Here is an 18657-nt window from a genome sequence, read left to right as displayed (position 1 = left end):
GCCTGAAGCTAATATGGTGGAATGTTTTGCACAACAAAGCAAAAATGGACAATTATAAATCAGAGACATACTGCAGGGGAGGATGAGGGAGAGAAATGGGATCAGAGGGAGGAAGGGAGGGAGGAGCACAGGGAACTGAGGTGATGGTGCACAGATGCATTGGTGAAGGAAACTCTATGGGGACTACACCTGAGGGGGTGGGGAGAAGCAAATATTGTTTAAAAATGAACAATGATATAAAAAATTAAAAAAAAAATCACATAAACCTGACTAAATAAATAGATTAATTATTTTGTTTCTTTTTGAAAAAAATAGAGTGGAATATTTTGTCTATGTTCAAGTCTTACATTCAGGTCTTTAATTCACTTTGAGATAATTTTTGCGTATGGTGTGAGATAGTGGGATAGTTTCATTATTTTGCATGTTCCTGTCAAATTTCCCCACATCATGTATTGTAGACACTTTACTTTTTCTGTTGCATTCTCTTGGATCCTTTCTCATACATTAACTTACTGTATATGTATGAATTTATTTCTGGGATTCATTTAGATTCCATAGGTCTATGTATCAAGTTTTATTCCAATGCCATATTTTTCAATCACAATAGCTTTGTCATATAGTTTGAGTGTGAGAGTATGAAAGTTCTGTTGTTCTTTTTTGTCAGGTTTTTTTTTTTTTTTCTCACTATATAGGGTCTTTGGTTCATCACAAATTTAATCAATGATTGCTCTATCTCTTTGAAGAATACCATTGAAAGTTTGATAAGGAGTGCATAATTGTATCTATATATTGCTTTGGGTAAACACTATATTGACAGTGCTAATTCTTCCAATCCATGGGCAGGGAATATTTTTCCATTTCTTTCTTTCTTATTTTTAAAAATAATTTGGCATAATTTTCATTATATAAATCTTTTTCTTCCTTTGTTAAATTTATTCTAGTCATTTGACTATGCCTGATGAAATTGGTTTTTATTTATTTCTCTTCTAATTTGTTCTTTGCATATAAAATATAACATATTTTTAATTTTGGTTTTGCTGTCTGCTACATCACTGCACTGATTTATTCTTTGTAATAGTTTTGAAGTGGAACCATTAGATTTTCTATGTATATATCATGTATTCTGCAAATAGTGAGTCTTTCCTTTATAGTTTGTATTCCTTTTACAACTTTCTTTTGAATAACAGCTCTAGCTAGAATTTTCCACATTATGTTGAATAGTAAAAAGTAGACATTCCTGTTATATACAGCATTTTAGAGGAAAAACCAGTTTTTCACCATTGAGAATAATGTTAGGTGAGAATTTGTCATATATGTCCTTTATTATGCTGAGATATGTTTCTCCTATGCCCCATTTTTATAGAATTTTTGTCATAAATGGTAGAGAAGACCCAACGGCTTATGTTAGAGAATTATGTTTGCCATAGTGGTTTGTATTATGTGATAACATTTATCTGAAAGGGTATGAATCTATACATATACAATGTTGTAAACTAATGTTACCTCAATAAAAAAATAGCATAATAAATATATAGAAAACTTTATTTAAGACTCCCCCCATTTTTATTAATAAAAATGACAATTGAGGGCCTCCCCTGGTGGTGCAGCTGTTGAGTGCTGGGCTGCGAGGAGGCTGCCTGTAGCCTCTGCAGCGCTGTTTAGTTCCCCGGCCGCCGGCGAGGGTCCCACACAAAAAAAAAAAAATAAATAAAAATGACCATTGATTTCTCTTTATATTTTACCTTATAACTGTGAAAAGAGAATCTGAAAAGTGCTAGGGTATAATTGTGCTAAAAATGATTTCTCTAAAAGTGTTTACTTTTCTAGAAAGTAAAAAAGTAATGAAACTTACATGTGTCTTAATATCAAATTTAAAAGAAATGATGAAAACCAAAAATTTGAATGTCTTGTCTCGTGAGGGAACAAGCAAAAAAACTGTTATAGCAGTTTCCTTCTGCTTTTTTTTTTTTGTGTTAGAGTATTTGGGGGACATTTTCATTATTTGGTAGGTTATGACTCCTATTTAACACCTTTTGTACCTCCACACCATTAATAGTAGCACTGTATAGATCCAGATTTTTTAAATTAATTTATACGTGAATTTGAGTGTTTTTTGTGTGATTTCTAGCTTAAGATGCTTTCTTCCATAAATATAGAGAAATGAAGTGTTTGTGTTTATTCACACATACCTGTATATGTATTATCAGTATAAACTGCTCTCTATATAAATTCTGTCCAGTTGGGAGGTTTTGATGTGAAATGCGAGTGTGCATGTACCTTTCTTCTATCTTGTTCTTAGATGATCCTTGACTTTCTCATATACTTCTTTTAATTTGTAACTGTAGGGTACTATCCTCTTTCTCTTCTCTTTTCATTTAGAAAGTATTTTCCTTTAATTAATCACCACAAATTCCATTCAACTGTTAGGCTGCTGCTGCAGCTTTTTTTTTTTTTTCCCCTGTAGTGCTGATTCCTATCAGGTTCTGATTCTCTTTTCTTCTTTTGTTATGTAAGTAAAACATTATTATTGATTTTACCTGTTTTAGCCCATTAAGATAATCAGTTTCTTTTTTCTCTTTGCCAAACCATTTTTTCAAATATCTTCATTATATACCTATAGAATTATGGCAATTTTAAGTCTAGAGATTGATTTTATTTTTTGCTTTTGATAAATATTTTCTAGTTTAGTGGGATACTTGTCGTTCTTAAGGTATCTCCCTCATAGTAATGTAAAAAAACATGGGTTATTTCTTTGCTTTCTTTGTTCTGAATTGTGATAGAAAAAAATGGTTGCAAATTAAAGCTGTTGTTATTATTGCAAGACCTTTCTTAGGCTTTAGAGTAGAATGTTTTATATATTTTCATTTTATTAATATCAATAAGTGATATCATAGATTGCAAATATCTCTGAATGAAAGGGAGGTAGAATGAATGAGCTTCAAGTTATATTCAAACTAAGAACATATTGTTTTCTATTTGCTCCTCTGTTACTTTTTTGTTTTCATTTTATAGACCAGAGGCTTTTATTTTATTTTATTTTATTTTATTTTCACACATAAGAATGAATTCCTATCAAATTCATAGGGAACTGTTTCCAGCAGCTCACAAGGTGAGCTTCTCCAGTGGAGCAGGCTGGAGCTTCAGCTGAACCCAATTACCTTTCTTTCTCGCTTTTTTCCTGGTCATTTTCTTTCGCACGTTTCAGGACGCTGTCTCGGCTCTGACAGCGCATAATGTGCTCATTAAGGGCATTAACTCTCCTTGAAGAATCTTCCTCTTTACTTGTTTGTTTACAAGGATGCCAGCTGCATGCTGGGTAACCCCTTTCTCTTAATTTTTTAAAGAAATATACGGAGGCTTTAGTCTCTTTTAAAATACGGTATCGCCCTGCCATCTAGTGGTCATGTTTGGTGTCACTTATAATGAAAAGAGAAATATTCTGCTACATTTTGCAGAGGAATTTTGTACTATTGGAACATATGAGAAAAAATAACATGACCAATTTCTACATAATTTGATTGTGATGAGACAGAAAATAGCAATGTTGTAGAAAGTAAAGCCAGCATTTTTTTCTTGTTCTTGCTTATGTTATGTTATGTTAAATGTAGAGTACATTTAAATCAAATAGAAACAAGCAAAGTATTGCCTCTGTGTAATAAGAAATAAGTGCACCGGAACTTAAGAAAACCGTATTAGATTTATATTACCCCTTTAGTATTTTATGAAATGTGTGTCAGACTGGAGACCTATATCAAGGAAAGAGGAAGAAAATTTTCTGAAATCACATTTTGAGACTTATTTTAGATACAGAGCACTAGTCTTGGCATTACGCTGTATTTCCATTCTCAAAGGAATTAATATTTTCTATCTATATTTATCTCTATCTACATCTATAAATAAATATCTACATATCTTTATATCATTACTGGTTTGGGGAGTATTTTGATTTAAATTTCCTATTTCTTATAGTATGAGTTCTTATACTCATATAATTATATATGCTTACATAAAAGATTTCCTCATTGTAGTTATAAATTTACAAAACTCTCATTGAACCAAATCCTTGTTGGCTAGGAAGTTTATAGAGTATACCAGTTTAATTAATATAATTAGCTAATCTTATTTGGCAGACAGTAAAGCCAGTCTGGTAAATATATATAAATTCTGGGTTTTGAGATGATAAAGATAAATTAAAAACAACAGAATATTCCTAGAACACCAAAAATGAATTGATCTTATAAGAACTCTATACCAAAATGAGGATTAGTCACAGAACAAGGGTATCTGCATTCTTCCTCAAGAACCACTCACTTCCTTTCACTTCAAATTTCTGTCTTTCAGTCCCTTCTTATGTCCTGGCCCTGAAACTGATTACTACAGGGACTCTCAGAGTGACTCCTCTGACCCTGTTTTGATTTTCCTGTGGCAATTATTGGAATAATTCTCTCTCCTGAAGACACAAAAAACAAAGGGGAGCCTTAGTGCACCTTATAGCCTTGAAATATTTGAGGATGTTGGCCGAACTCCCTTATGGTTTTCTTCTCTATTACAGAAATCTTCAGACCCTTGATTGGTTTATCCAATCAAACTATCCTCTAGTTTCTCATTGTTAATTATATGACATTGTAGGTACCTGCACAATTGTTAATAGCTATTAGGGACCATTAGCATACCTGCAATAAGACATTGTAGAAAAATACTCTCTTCCAAATGAATATGAGAGTGGGAGCTATCATTTTCTGTCTACATAATCTTTTAAAGCAGCCAAATTGAGTTGCAACTTAATATTAGAACTGAATCAATTTTATTCAGAATACCTACACATTTTTACAGGCACAGCCTCTTGGTTATTGCATACTTGTCCATTGACATGGAACCTAGTATAAGTTTCAACAGCTCACACTGATCCCAGTCACATTTCCTTATTGATTTGATACCTCTGATTCTCCTTTATTTAATATGACTGCCTACATAAATGCTACTACTTAATGATAGAATCATGCACAAATTCTTAACTTGGCTCAAATTATCTTCAATGCTTAAAGAAACTTTTGTGTTTCTTTCTTTGTCCTGCAATCCCATCTTGAGATTACTGTCTAGACAAAAGATCAAAAATCTTACAATGATTTTACTAATCAGGAAAAATCTTAGCTGTTATTTGTTTCAACTTCTGAGAAGTACCCCTAATGCACTCAATGTCAGAAACTTAACATAAGACACAAAACAAATGTAAACTGACGATGCAGAAGAATATACAACATCCTTGAAAACAAATATGTTTTTAACACTATATTGTAATACATGATAATTATTAGCATTTTTATATGCCACAATTTGGCATAAACTTATGTTCCTGTATTACTCTAAGGGAATGTCTGTTTAATATTGTTACAGGGCAGGGAGGGGGCAGCCCAGACTCCACAAACCTGCCTGCTTTAAATAGGTTCTGCCATCTGCCACATTAACACAAAACATATGAGACTTAAATGGGAAGGGACTTTAATACAATTAGGAAACAATACAGGAAAGGCAAAGAATATAGTTTCTAAATCAAGCACCCAAAGTTACCCATCCCCTCGTGGGTAAAAGTCCACCCAAGCAGCATTGGCCCAGAACAAGGCCCCAAAGCCTGTCACAAATCTAAAGCATCTTCCAGTGGGGACCCAAAGAAAAGGATCAGAAACAACCAGCCAAGTTTAGAAGGAAAACAGCACAATCAAAATCAAGACAAAAACCGCCACTGTCACCTCCCCACAGGCCTCTCACCCACATGTTTCACCTATTCCATGACCAAAAAGCAAGTGTACTTTCTTCACCTGTTTCTCAGCTCCATTTGCTTCCTCCAGGTCTCCTTCTGGCTCTCCATTTTGCTTCCTTCCTTCCTCAGTCTCCTCTGTAACTTGTTCTCCTCCCTGCTCAGCTCCACCCTCCTTTTGCATGGAGCAGGAAACCTGGAACCTCCCCCTTTTCTGGGGACCACCCTGTTACAATATCTGGAAATAACTTTGGACTATGAGCAATCAAAAAAATAAATTTCTTTTTCATGTGTTGACCAAGTATAAACCACAATCCAAATTTGGTGTGTTGTCTTTTTTTTTTTTTTTTTAAGATTTATTTATTTATGCATGCAAAGAGCTGGGGTGCAGGCTAGAGGTGCAGGAAGGTGAGAGGATTCACCAGAGACAGAGTGGGGAGCAGAACAGGCAGATCTACTGAAATACACTGCTGAGGGGTGCAGCGGGTGAGACAGGAGATGTCTGCTGTGCCATGTGCATCAGTTCCCTGGCTGGGGACTAATACTGCAGTGGCTGCTGAGAACTTCATAGTGCTGAGACTTAACACCTTGTGCTACCAGGGAGGTCTTGGTGTGTTGTCTTTTTACAAATAAAATTTTATTGGAGCAGAGTCATGCATATTGGTTTATATACTGCTTATAGCTGCTCTCATGCTACAATTGCAGAATTAAATAGTTGGGATTCAGACTATCTGGCCATGAAGCCTGAATTATCTACTGTATCACTCTTCACAGAAAAGTTTACTGATACTTGTTCTATGAAATCACATCATAGAGGTAGACTATATTCATATTTTAAAATATGGCAGCTTCAAAAATAATAAATATTTTATCTTTTCAATCAACCTAGATGAAAGAGTTTGGCATGGTAAAGAAAAGGTAAGTCAGGCTAAGTTTCTTACAGGCAAGAAATTTATTGCGCTCACGGGTGAGGTTCACCAACCCCTGCGGGGGTCAGAGAAGTTGCACCCATTGGGGGATAAGGGCAAGCTTTTATAGGGCAAGGTCTGGCCTTGAAGAGAGGTGAAGAATGCTGAGTCGAAGTTACTTTTCAAAGAACTTTTTCTCTCAGAACTGGTTGTTCTTTCAACACTGCTTATCAGGGCCCATGCAAACCAGGCAGAGCCAGCTCCTGGGATGCAGGTGGCAGCAGTTTCAAGTTCCCCCTCCTCTACCCCATCTCTGCCCTGGCCTCGACCTTACACTAGATTATAAACTATAAATTGAGTACCTCATGGTTTTCAGTTTAAATGATAAATACAAGCATTGAATAGTACTGTGCTCTTTATTGGAAGTGAAATGCAAATTGTATTATTTTAAGAAAATAATTTTTCATAGCAAATGAAGTTCACAATACAATGTTAAAATAAAGAAAGAATACCATACAACATAACCATGATGGAATATTTATTGTATAAATTTTATGTACAGATGCACACTGATATATTTAAAGAGGGAAAACCAGAAATACCATAAAGATTAAAAAAAAAAATTCTGGATAGTGCTCAGTAGCTGATTTGCCTTTTTTTTTCCTTATCTGTCTAACAGTTATTTAAATACAAAATATATTGTCTGGCTCAACATTTTTAAATGAAGATTAATGGATTGCATTTGATGATGAATTCATTCACCAATTTTAGAAGAAATTATATGCCACTGAAAATCAGATGGGACATGGCTTCATCTAATTGCTATATTTGGGCCTCCAGGGCACACTTCCATGCTATTCTCTAGGGTAACATCCCTAGAGTCTTGGGGACATATATGCCTGACATTTTCTAGTTAAGTTTCAGCTATTGGGTTTCTCTTTCTCTTTGCCTTCTCTGCATACATTTTTTAAAACATTGAGAAAATAGTTATTCCCTTTTAATATGTATTAAAATACACTTCAAATTCATTTCACTATTTTTTCAGAACTGTTATTAAGAAAAAAAGTTGAATTCTCTGTGGGAACTTTCCAGGAGTTCATTAATCTTAGCAAGGAAGCACCCATAAATGAGTACATCAAATTCTTCTGTCCTCAGGTGAGTAGATTCTATTCTGTTATATTTAATTTAGATGGAAAAATATGTGTTCCAATAATCTTTATAGGAAGCAAAGGCATGTTTACTTCTAACTCTTAGGGTACTTAGTCCAGCAAACTGGTAGTGTTTGATTCCTTATCTTTTACTGAACTTTATCTCTCAGTCTCTCAGAAATATTTTCTTTTTTTTTTTCATTTTTTTCTTGATCACAATATTCTTATCCCTCTATCTGTAGAATCTTGAATTTTAATAACAAACAAGGGATATGTGCAGTAATACATGATTTGTAATTCAATGTATTATTCCTCTGAATAAAAAGAAAGAAAGAAAAGAAAAAAAAAAAACTAAGGATGAGTTCTATATTGTATAAGTTTACAGTTTCTAGAATGCCTCTTATGGTGCTGAGTGCATAGTATAGATGCAGTGAGAAGGCCATGCTGGATCCATTGGGAAGGAGGGAAAGGTGTGCAGCATGCCCCTGAATGTGGCTGACACTTCTGGGCCTCTAAGGGGGATCTGTGCACTTGAACCAAGCCTGATGGTATAAATACACAGTACAACAGGTGAAGTGAAAAGCTACCTTTGTGGAAAAGTTGTACAGGTAGGAATAAGCTGAATAGCCATCCCAAAGTATAGTTATCCTTGAAGCAACCACTTCACTTTCAATCCTGAGCTGCACAGACATAGCTATAATTCCTTTGGGATCTATACCACTTTCAGTGTGTTGAGGGAGGTTTCCACATATCAACAAGTAATTCTTAGACACCAACAAGTTTCCTTCGATTCAATTCATTTCTGACACCATTCACTGGGAGTAGCTTCAGATTCCACAGGCTGAAAGTCAGTTTGAACCTTCCTCCTACCCACTTCAGATGTCAGTCACAAGCTCAGGTTGGTACCAACCCTGGCTATGGTTCAGAGGGTCCCAGGATCCTCTTGTTGTGTTTAATTAATTAATTAATTAATTTTTTGTGCTAGCTTGGCTCATAGACCTCAAGAAACATTTATACATATTTGATTACCAGCTTATCATAAATAATAACAATGTAATCTGGTGGAGCTGAGAGAGGAGAAGATTTGGACAAAGCACAGGGAGCAGATAGACATGTGAAGAAGAAGCTATGTTTGCTTCTCAGCCATGGATTTGCACCAGACACTTGGGGACATGGAAGGAGACATTTGAAAGATATGAAAGAGATGTGGTTAAGAGACAAATGGGGAGGCTGATAATGGCATCCTTTATTTTGACTTGTATTTTGATTTTGCTCCTTTCCTTCTAGATTTGTCTGGCTCCTTCCCCTTTCATATGGTTCCCCTCCAGGAGACTTACAGTGTGGCCAGCTTTTGGGCCTCAGTAGTCTGGCTTTGGACCAACCCTGTTTGGTTGGTCATTTACACACAAAGGGATGGGTAACTCTAGGTGTTTCATTGGGAAACTTTGTCTTTCTCTTCTTTCTACTGCACACTAATTCTATTAAAGTTCTTTGCTATTGAAGGTCTTATGCAGCAAGAGTATATTTTATCTTTATGTGGAGGATGGCAGAACCTATTTAGAGCATTCAAGGCTTGGGAGTCCTGGGGTGCCCCTCAGTTTGCCCTCTAGCAAAATGATGTAACTCAAGAAGGGAAAATGGGAGAGATTATAGGCCAAGGCATGGGAAGGACTGAGTCTCTGTGTCTCTCCAGACATGCGGCTCTCCCAGCACCCACATTTTTATCAACACTGAAGCTCTCTGAACCTCATGCTTCCTTACATAGAGAAGGCGATTTAAATTACTGACTTTTGGTCATCAATTTTCAGCCACTCTCCCCTCTCAGGAGGTCTGGGAGTGGAACTGACAGTTTCTGCTCTTTAATCTTTAGGTCAGTTCCCCTGGCAAGAAGACCCCTCCTTAGGGAGGATCCAAAAGTCAAGTAATTACCATAACAAATGACTTTTGTTTTTCTTATCACTTAAGAAATACCAAGGGTTTTAAGAATTCTGCCAGAAACAGGATAAGACCAATTAAGTGTTTATTATTAATCATAGTATCAAGCTCATATATTTATTTGTCCAATAAAGGTCATTCAATATATTCTCTTACTGTCCCAGTATAACAAAAATAATCTGAGCATTTTATAATTAAGATTTTTGCTAGTACAAATTTTTTTAATGATATTGTTGCAGAAATAAATTCTAACCTTTTACCCAGGCAGGGGAAGAACAAGCGGTACTTCAGGAATGGTGAGGACAGGAGAAGCTTTATTACTCATGCGGGATCCAGAGCTGGGATGCAGTTGCAGAATAGTTTCTAAAACTATTATAAAAACCCAGGCTATATGGGGCATCCCTGGTAATGCAGTGGGTTGAGTGCAGCGCTGTGAAGCTGTCCTCAGCCTCTGCAGCGTGGGTTCGATTCCCGGCTGGCCTAGGAGATTCCCATGTGGCTTGGCAGACCTCTTCTGTGTCGCCCGCTGCTCCCCTCAGCAGTGCTTTCGGTATTTCTGCTCCCCACTCTGTCTCTGGTGAATCCTCTCACCCTCCCATGCCTCTGGCCTGTACCCCAGCTATTGTATAAATAAAAAATGAATCTTAAAAAAAAAAATAAAACAGGCTATGGATTTTCAATTTGATTCATTTATTATAATATACCTCCCAAATCCAGATTTAATGAGATTCAACAAAAGTGAATCTTACAGATTAGATTGTAGCTTGATAGACTGTGGTTTTATATCCAGATGAGAATGTTCAAACTCCTCTTTGTTTACAAATTTTCTATATTTTTGAATTTTAATTTTTTTTCATTCCTCATTGGCCACCCCATCAGAAAAAGGGTTTCGGCAGTTATTCTAAGAGATGTTTTTGTGTTGTATAATTTTCATTGATAATTAGCAGGTTTTTCTTTCCTTTTCAAACACAGATTGTATAACCATGAATCTTGTAAGACTCTCTCCAAAACATTTCCGTGGAAGACAGTGTTAAGCCACAGAGATTTCTGAGTTTTGTAAAAGATCCTGTGGTAGGTGTCTATTTGAGAGAACATAGTTACCAGTGGAATTTTTGATCAAGCTTCCTAAAGATCCTATTAGGCAGTTATATCGATGTATTAGTACAGAATTGTCTGATGACAAGTTTTTTCCCCCAAAGAAATTTACTATTATCTTTCTATTTACACATAGGAAGTAAGTAATCAATCTTCCCAGAATGACCACATATAACTGCCACATTTCACTGTTCTTCTAATTTTGTTCTATGCCTCCTTGGTTCTCATGCAATCATATTTTTTCATGAGGTATTTAATGCTCTAAGTATCACATGTGTTTATACAGAGTAATATTTTTTAAATATTTATTTATGCATACAAGAACTGGGGTACAGGCCTCAGGTGTGGAGGTAGCGGTGAGAGGATTCACCAGAGACAGAGTGGGGAACAGACAGGCAGATGGACTGAAGTACACTGCTGAGGGTTGCAGCAGGCGAGACTGGAGAGGTCTGCTGCGCCATGTGGGTAGCTTCCTGGCTGGGGATCGAACTCGTGCTGCAGTGGCTGGGATTGCTTCATAGGTTGCATTTTAACACCTTGTCCCACCAGGGAGGCCCCAAAGTAATATTATTGATAAGAACAATGTTTTTCTTGTTTTCTAGATGAGGACACTAAAGTTCTGAAGAATAATTAACTGCCAACATCATAAAGTCACAATTGTTGGTGAGACTCTAAAGTGAAGCAGAATATTCAGGAGTGCATTTACTACTTTACTACTTTTGCCTTTACTACTTTACATTCAGTGGTTCTGAGTGCCTCTAAGCTCACACTCCCCATTCTTCTGTTCAGTTCTCATGTATTTTCCTTTATTTACTTTTGTACATCAAGAGTTATGGTATTGGATGAGGGAAATCAGAGCTCAGTGACCAGTTTCATCCTCCTGGGTTTCTCAGAATATCCACACTTGCAGGCACCCCTCTTCCTGGTCTTCTTGGCCATCTACACAGTCACTGTGGTAGGGAACTTAGGCATAATTCTGGTTGTTAGGATCAACCCCAAGCTCCAAACACCTATGTACTTCTTCCTCAGCCATCTCTCCTTTTTGGACATCTGTTATTCCAGTGTATTTACACCCAAACTGCTAGAAATCTTGGTTGTAGAAGATAGATCCATCTCCTTCAAGGGTTGCATGATACAATTTTTCTTTATCTGTGCATTTGTGATTACAGAAATGTTCATGCTGGCAGTGATGGCTTATGACCGATTTGTGGCCGTCTGTAACCCCCTGCTCTATACAGTAGCTATGTCCCGTAGGCTCTGTGCCCTCTTGGTAGCTGGGACCTACACGTGGGGTGGACTGTGTTCCTTAACAATCACATACTCTCTTTTGGTGCAATCCTACTGTGGTCCAAACCTCATAAATCACTTTGGCTGTGAGTATTCAGCCATCCTTTCTCTCTCCTGTTCTGACCCCTCCTTCAGTCAGGTAACATGCTTTATCATATCTACATTCAATGAGACCAGTAGCCTCCTGATTATCCTTGCCTCCTATGTTTTCATCGTCATTACAATCATCAAGATGCCTTCCACGGGTGGACTCCGAAAAGCCTTCTCCACCTGTGCCTCCCATCTGACAGCCATCACCATTTTCCATGGGATCATCCTTCTTCTGTACTGTGTACCCAATTCCAAAAGCTCATGGCTCTTCATCAAAGTGGCCACTGTGTTTTTTACTGTCATGATCCCCATGCTCAACCCCCTTATATACAGCCTGAGAAACAAAGATGTGAAAGACACGGTCAGGGGTTTCATCAATTCCAAACTGCTAGCTCAGTCAAGATGATTCAAGTGAACATATGCATTTATGTTGTAATTATGTTCAATAATATTCATATTTTTTAAATATTTATTTACTTATGTTTACAAGAACTGGAGTATAGTGGGGGCAGTGAGAGGATTCACCAGAGACAGAGCGGGGAACAGAACAGGCAGACTGACCAGAATACACTGCTGAGGGGAGCAGCAGGTGAGTCAGGAGAGGTCTGCTGTGCCATGTATGTAGCTCCCTGGCCTGGGATCCAACTCGTGCTATAGTGGCTGCAGATAGCTTCATAGGTTGTGTCTTAACACCTTGTACCACCAGGGAGGCCCAATTTTCATGTATCTTGCTGATATTGGTTCCCCTTCTTTTAAGTAAACATATGGTTATACTTTAAGTCATTTACATTTTGCACATTCTGTGTTTTATGATTTTCTGTGGATTAATAGAGAAATAATACATTCTGAATTACTTCATCTTAACTGACTTTGGAAAGAAATGCATCTCAAAATCTCCCAGTTATACATTAAGGAAAAAGGAATATATATTTAAAAACTCATTATTAATCTTGAAGTATGCTGCAAAAACAAATGACAATTGCCTTTACTGCCTTTACAAATGAAAATTGTACCCATGTTCTCTAACTATACTTCTAAGACGGTTCTAGAAAATAATAACTCTGTGTTCCCCTTAAAGCTTTATTTCATTTCCAGTAAAATGAAAACCTTACAATTTGCATCATGAAAAAAATAGACTTTAGGGAGCCAGATGCTGAAAATATTGGCTGGGAATTTATGCATTGCTTATTTTTTTGAGTATTAATGTAATATATTTTAGTTCAATAAAAGGTATTGAAAATAATACTGTGTACAAAGGAACAGATACGTTTATTTCTACCAAAACTTGTACCTATTACTCAAACAAGCACCAGATCCATAAGATGTCCTTCTTTCAAAGTAAAAGTGAGCTTTTAATTGACATTAAAATAGAACAGTTATTCTACTTAATTGCTCAGGATCCAATTAAATGAAAATAAAGTAATGCAAGCAATTACATTAAATGAATCCATATTAGAAAACTAGGCCAAAAAAAGCCATGCAACTTAAATCTAAGGAATTGTGGCATCAATGAAATTGAGTCAGACTGGAAAGCAAGAAATCAAATGTTCTTTTACTGAGAGGAGAGCGAGAAAAAGTTCGTTTTCCCAGGTCGCACGTGCTCAGAGCCCGCCCCTGTAACGGTGAACGGAACCTGCCAGTGACCCGCCATCTTCGGGGTCTCCCGGAGGGATATTCCTCTTTCTCCGGGGACCTGCTGTCCCGGGGCACCCCTGCTACCTCCCCGCCTCTGTGAGCTCTGCGTGGAGAAGCAGCAGCAAAAGTTGCCCGTCGGGGAGCCTGGAAGGCGAACGGGACGTTAGCCAGTGTTCGTCTGATGGGGTTATTTTCCTTCCTGCGCTGGGGGCGCATTCCCTCACCCCGATGGGCACCGTCCGACCTTCTTCCTGAGCTTGCTTTTCATAGAAGACAATCCCTTTTTTTTTTTTTTTTTTGATAGAAGAAGGTGTTTCTCTCCAATTCTTTCTCCATGCTATTGGCCATCTCCTTGTAGGGGGCAAGGCCATCAAGGCCTGTGCGGCCTCCTGTGCGGCTCCCGAGTCCTTCCAACGTGGGACTTTGCTCTCCACGCCTGGTAACGGCTCCTCCCCGGCCATGTTCTAAGCAGCCACCCGAACAGACTCCTGCTGTGACACCTTCACCAGCTGGGGTGCTGCAGAAACTTCTGAATCTCACTTCTGAGCTGAGAATTTTCAGACTCCAAAGATGCCTACCTCGTTTTGAGACTTTTTATTTGTCTGGTTGACCTCATTTGATTTTCCTCACCCAGATTTCTGGATAGTTCTCTTTTTTTCTCCTGCTTGTCTCTTAAAAGACACTTGTAAATTCTTACAAATGAGAAGCTTCAGCTCCTCCACAGACAGAGTGCCCAGGTTTTGTGCTCCTCCTGCTTCTCTCTTTTCCTCTCCTTCCAAGGAGCCGGACCTCGGTGGTGACAGCCCGATGGGCTTCGGGACGACATGGGCCAGACACTGTCAGTGGCTCACTTTGTCTTTCAGCATCTGCTCCATCCCTGCGTGGGGGCACTCCCACAGATCTGCTTGTTCCTGCAGTTCCCTCACTGTCTTCTTTCCCCCTCCTTTCTTGACACAGCCACTCACACCTTGGCGAAGATGATCGTTTGCGTTCACACCAGCCATTGATTTCTTCTGAAGTTGTCGTCCTTGGTCCTGAGCTGTGTCCAGCGTGTTTTCGCAGCGGTCACTCGACATGGGTGGGCTTCTCCTGCACCTTCAAGGGGCTGCATCTGCACACAGGCCTGCAACCCCTGGTGAATGAAAACCAGGGGACTCGCTTTTCTGTCCTTTGTCAAGGACGTCTTCCATGTGCACAAGTGACAACCTGTTAAGATTTTGATTTAGTGCTACTGAGCGCATGGGCTTGCAAGCTGGGTCACGGTGCTTCTATGCCAGGCCTCGCAGGCTCGTGTTCCTTGGTCCACTCTCCTCCTGGACTTGCTGGGCAGACTTCAACTGGGCTGGACAGCTTTTGGCCTGCCTTTCTCCTCTTCATTTCATCAAGCTGCTCTTCACTGCAAAAGCCACCAGCACTGCACAGAACAGCAATTCCCAGAGAAACCCTAGACTTGTCTCAAGGCTTCGACTCCGCCCACGGAGCTCTCCACAGCTGCTCCAGGATCTGCCAGGAGGACCCCAGGGTCAGGCATTAGGCCCTTCCTTGCTCCACAGGGCCCAGCAATTCTGCCTCAGGAACCAGTGTCCTGGAGAACTACTCCCGACTGCCGGGAAAACTGTAGAGCTCTTGGTCTCAAAAATAATGGCGTGCCAGGCCGCAGGGTAAACCATCATTTCGATGGGGGTGGGGAAGATTCTAGAATACAATACTCTGATCACTCTGCTCACTGCACACATGCAGGTGATATTACCTGTACAGCACAGGTACAGGTAGGGACAGGGAGAAGGCCGAGTGCAGCCTGAAGCTCTGGCCTCTCCTGGATCCACCTGGCCATGCCTCAAAGGCAGAGGTTCACCACTGCTCCTGCACGGTGGTCTCGGATGTTGGGGAGGGGAGGTGCAGAAGCTTACACTCACGGGGAGGCTCAGTCTCCTCATTGCAAGTTTCCTTCAGCCAGGGGAAGCCTGGGTCAGCTTACAAAGGTCCCAGGGTGCTCTCTTTCCAGAGACTCCTTCTGTTCTGGTGTTTGGCCAATGCCAGTGGGCAGGGTGGTGCCCACTGACCAAGAGGGTCTCCCCAACTGATTAAGAGAAACTGGATTCTAAATGTGTGTACTAGGGGACATCAGTCACAAGCAGCAAGGGAGCCAGGAGCTGATTTAAGGACTAAGGGAAGCAAATGTGATGGCAGTGGGTGTTGACAAAGGTATCCTGAGGGTCAGGCTCTGCGGTCCCCTGAATATGAGGTTGGTAGCATCTGAACTGTCTTTGCCTCTTTAACCAGTTCTCCAGAAAGGATCCCCCGGCTGTGAATGCATTTCTTCACAGCATTCAGTCCTCCATTTACTCCTGAAAGTCCTGAGAGGGCCTAGGAAGGAGGAGAGGAGGAGGGGGCATTGTTCCAGGACTAACTCCTGGGTCTGTGTTCCCATAGAAAATTCAGTAGACCAGTGGCAAGTTCTCAAATTTTTAAGTCTGCTTGGTGAATTTTTTTACTTGAATTGGTTACATATGTCTATGTTACAAATTTAAAAAATGCAAAATGTTAGCTTAGGAAATACATAGTTCTTTCCCATTTACACCCCACCAGCGCTCAGTTCTAAATCAGTTTATCATTTTCTGGTGTATCCTTCCAGAATAATCATTTTCATGCATAGGAAAATGCATACATGAAACCTTAAAAATGATAACTACCTTGGCATCACTTAGTGACTTGCTTTTTTTACTCACCTGCATAGGACAGATCAGCTTACTGATAAATGCTTCTGCTTTCTTTTTTAAAATTTGCTAATTTTGGTGGCTACATTTTTGTTCTTCCGCATGTGCACATGTTACACTCACTTTCCACCAAATCACCCTTGCAATATCCCATCAGTCTCCTTTCCCTACTCATCCTCCCTCCCTCCCCTTTATTTTATCTGGGGAGGAGAAACTGAACTTTGGCCGAGTTCAGTTATTCTTACTGCATTTTACCTATTTGGTATTTATATTCTATAGATGAGTGAAACCAACCAATGTCTTTCACTCATTTTACTTGAGGTTTATCGATTTTGTTCCAAATGCCACTATTTCAGTTTTATCATAATGATTTTGTTCCAAATGCCACTATTTCAGTTTTATCATAATTGTGTAATATTCCATTGAGTATATATTCTACACTTTCTCTACCCATTTATTTTTTTTTAAGATTTATTTTTTTATACAAGAGCTGGGGTACAGGCCAGAGGTGTGGGAGGGTGAAAGGATTCACCAGAGACAGACCGGGGAGCAGAACAGGCAGACAGACCGAAAACACTGTAGAGGAAAGCAGCAGGCAAGACAGGAGAGGTCTGCCGTGCCATATGAGTATCTCCCTGGCCGGCCAAGAATCGAACCCACGCTGCTGTGGACATCTTCACAGAGCTGAGCTTAACCTGCTGCGCCACTGGGGAGGCTCTACCCATTTATTTGTTGAAGGGCACTTTCATTGTTTCCATGATTTGTTAATTGTGGACAGTGCTGATATGAATATAGACTTTTTTTTTTTTTGTATTAGAGTTTTTATATTCTTTGGATAAATACCTAATAGAGGTGTTATCAGATCCTATGGAATTTCCATTTTTATTTTCTTAAAAATTTCCCTAACATTTCCCACAGGGCCAGCACCAAGTTGCATTTCCACCAACAATCGCCACACCCTTGGTGGGATTTGTTGATTTCATTCTTTTTTATATGGGCCATGGGTTTTATATGTTCATGGATTTTTGTTTTCTTTTTCAGAGTGTATACATATGGCATTTTATCAATATTCTTTCAAATTATTTGTCTCTTCTTTGAAAATTTGTTTTATGTTATGAATATAGTCATTTTGTCAGTCATATATCTTGAGACTGTTTTTGCATTTTGGCTTTACATTTTACCCATTTAATGTACTTTGATAAAGCACAGATTAAACTTTAACTTAGTCAAATGTATGAATTTTGTAAATTTTAAGATAATAATTACTTACTTTTGAGGCCAGAAAGAGATTTGTCTATGCTATATTCAACAACAAAATAATGTTTTTTGATGGAAGCAGAAGATGCTAAATAACATGATCTAATCATTAATCTACCTCAGTTTCTTAAAATTATTTATTGTATTCTATTTAATATTTGTTATTACCACATATTCTCAATTATTATAGCTTTGAAATAAATCCTGATGTTCATTAAACAACTTCTGTTATCTCTTCCTTCACCTTGTGTGGATGTGTTTATTCTTACCTTATTACGTGTTGCTACAAAATTCAGGATTTATTTTGTTCATTTACTGAAGATTTTGAAACCTGTTTCCTGGGCTCTAGAAATTAGATGTAAGAAAATAATTTATAATCTACTCTTTCTTTTTCATTTCTATATATTGATAGATGGATGATGGTGGATAAGTAATCACAAGCATTTTAATGATAGACTTATATAAAGAATCAGTAACAATATATTAATATTCTTGAATGGAGTTAGATTTTTTTTTCTTTTTCACTATATTCTCAGTATTGGCTTTATAATAAATACACCTTTGTTATAAGAAATATATAATATACCTTTGTTATAAGAAATACCTTGTTATAAGAAATATACTATATGCTTGAAAGACATGAAAATAACAAAAACTAATAACCAAAACAATATGATACTGGAACAAAAACAGTCACTCAGCCAAATGGAATAAAATAGAGAGCCCAGAAATAAAACCACCTTATGTGAACAGTTAGCCTATGACAAAGGAGTCAAAAATATACCCTTGGAGAAAGGGAAATTTCTTCAATAATGGTGCTGGGAAAACTG

At 38.3% G+C, this 18657-nt stretch overlaps 1 protein-coding gene across 1 annotated transcript; it reads left to right on the top strand.

Moving 5' to 3' along the window:
* Nucleotides 1-11673: 11673 nt before the first annotated feature.
* On the top strand, nt 11674-12624 carry LOC119254274 (olfactory receptor 1165-like). Its single transcript, XM_037521390.1, has one exon. It carries the CDS (start codon nt 11674-11676, stop codon nt 12622-12624), a length of 951 nt encoding a protein of 316 aa, XP_037377287.1.
* Nucleotides 12625-18657: the final 6033 nt, after the last annotated feature.

Source organism: Talpa occidentalis, unplaced genomic scaffold (assembly GCF_014898055.3).
Source record: "Talpa occidentalis isolate TD23 unplaced genomic scaffold, MPIMG_talOcc4v2.1 talOcc4.3, whole genome shotgun sequence".
NCBI classification, from domain to species: Eukaryota; Metazoa; Chordata; class Mammalia; order Eulipotyphla; family Talpidae; genus Talpa; species Talpa occidentalis.
This window is presented reverse-complemented; position numbering and strand designations above follow the sequence as displayed.

What these genes read in the sequence shown, in the direction of transcription:
- LOC119254274 (XM_037521390.1), top strand. Translation starts at nt 11,674, where the DNA reads ATGGTATTGGATGAGGGAAATCAGAGCTCAGTGACCAGTTTCATCCTC.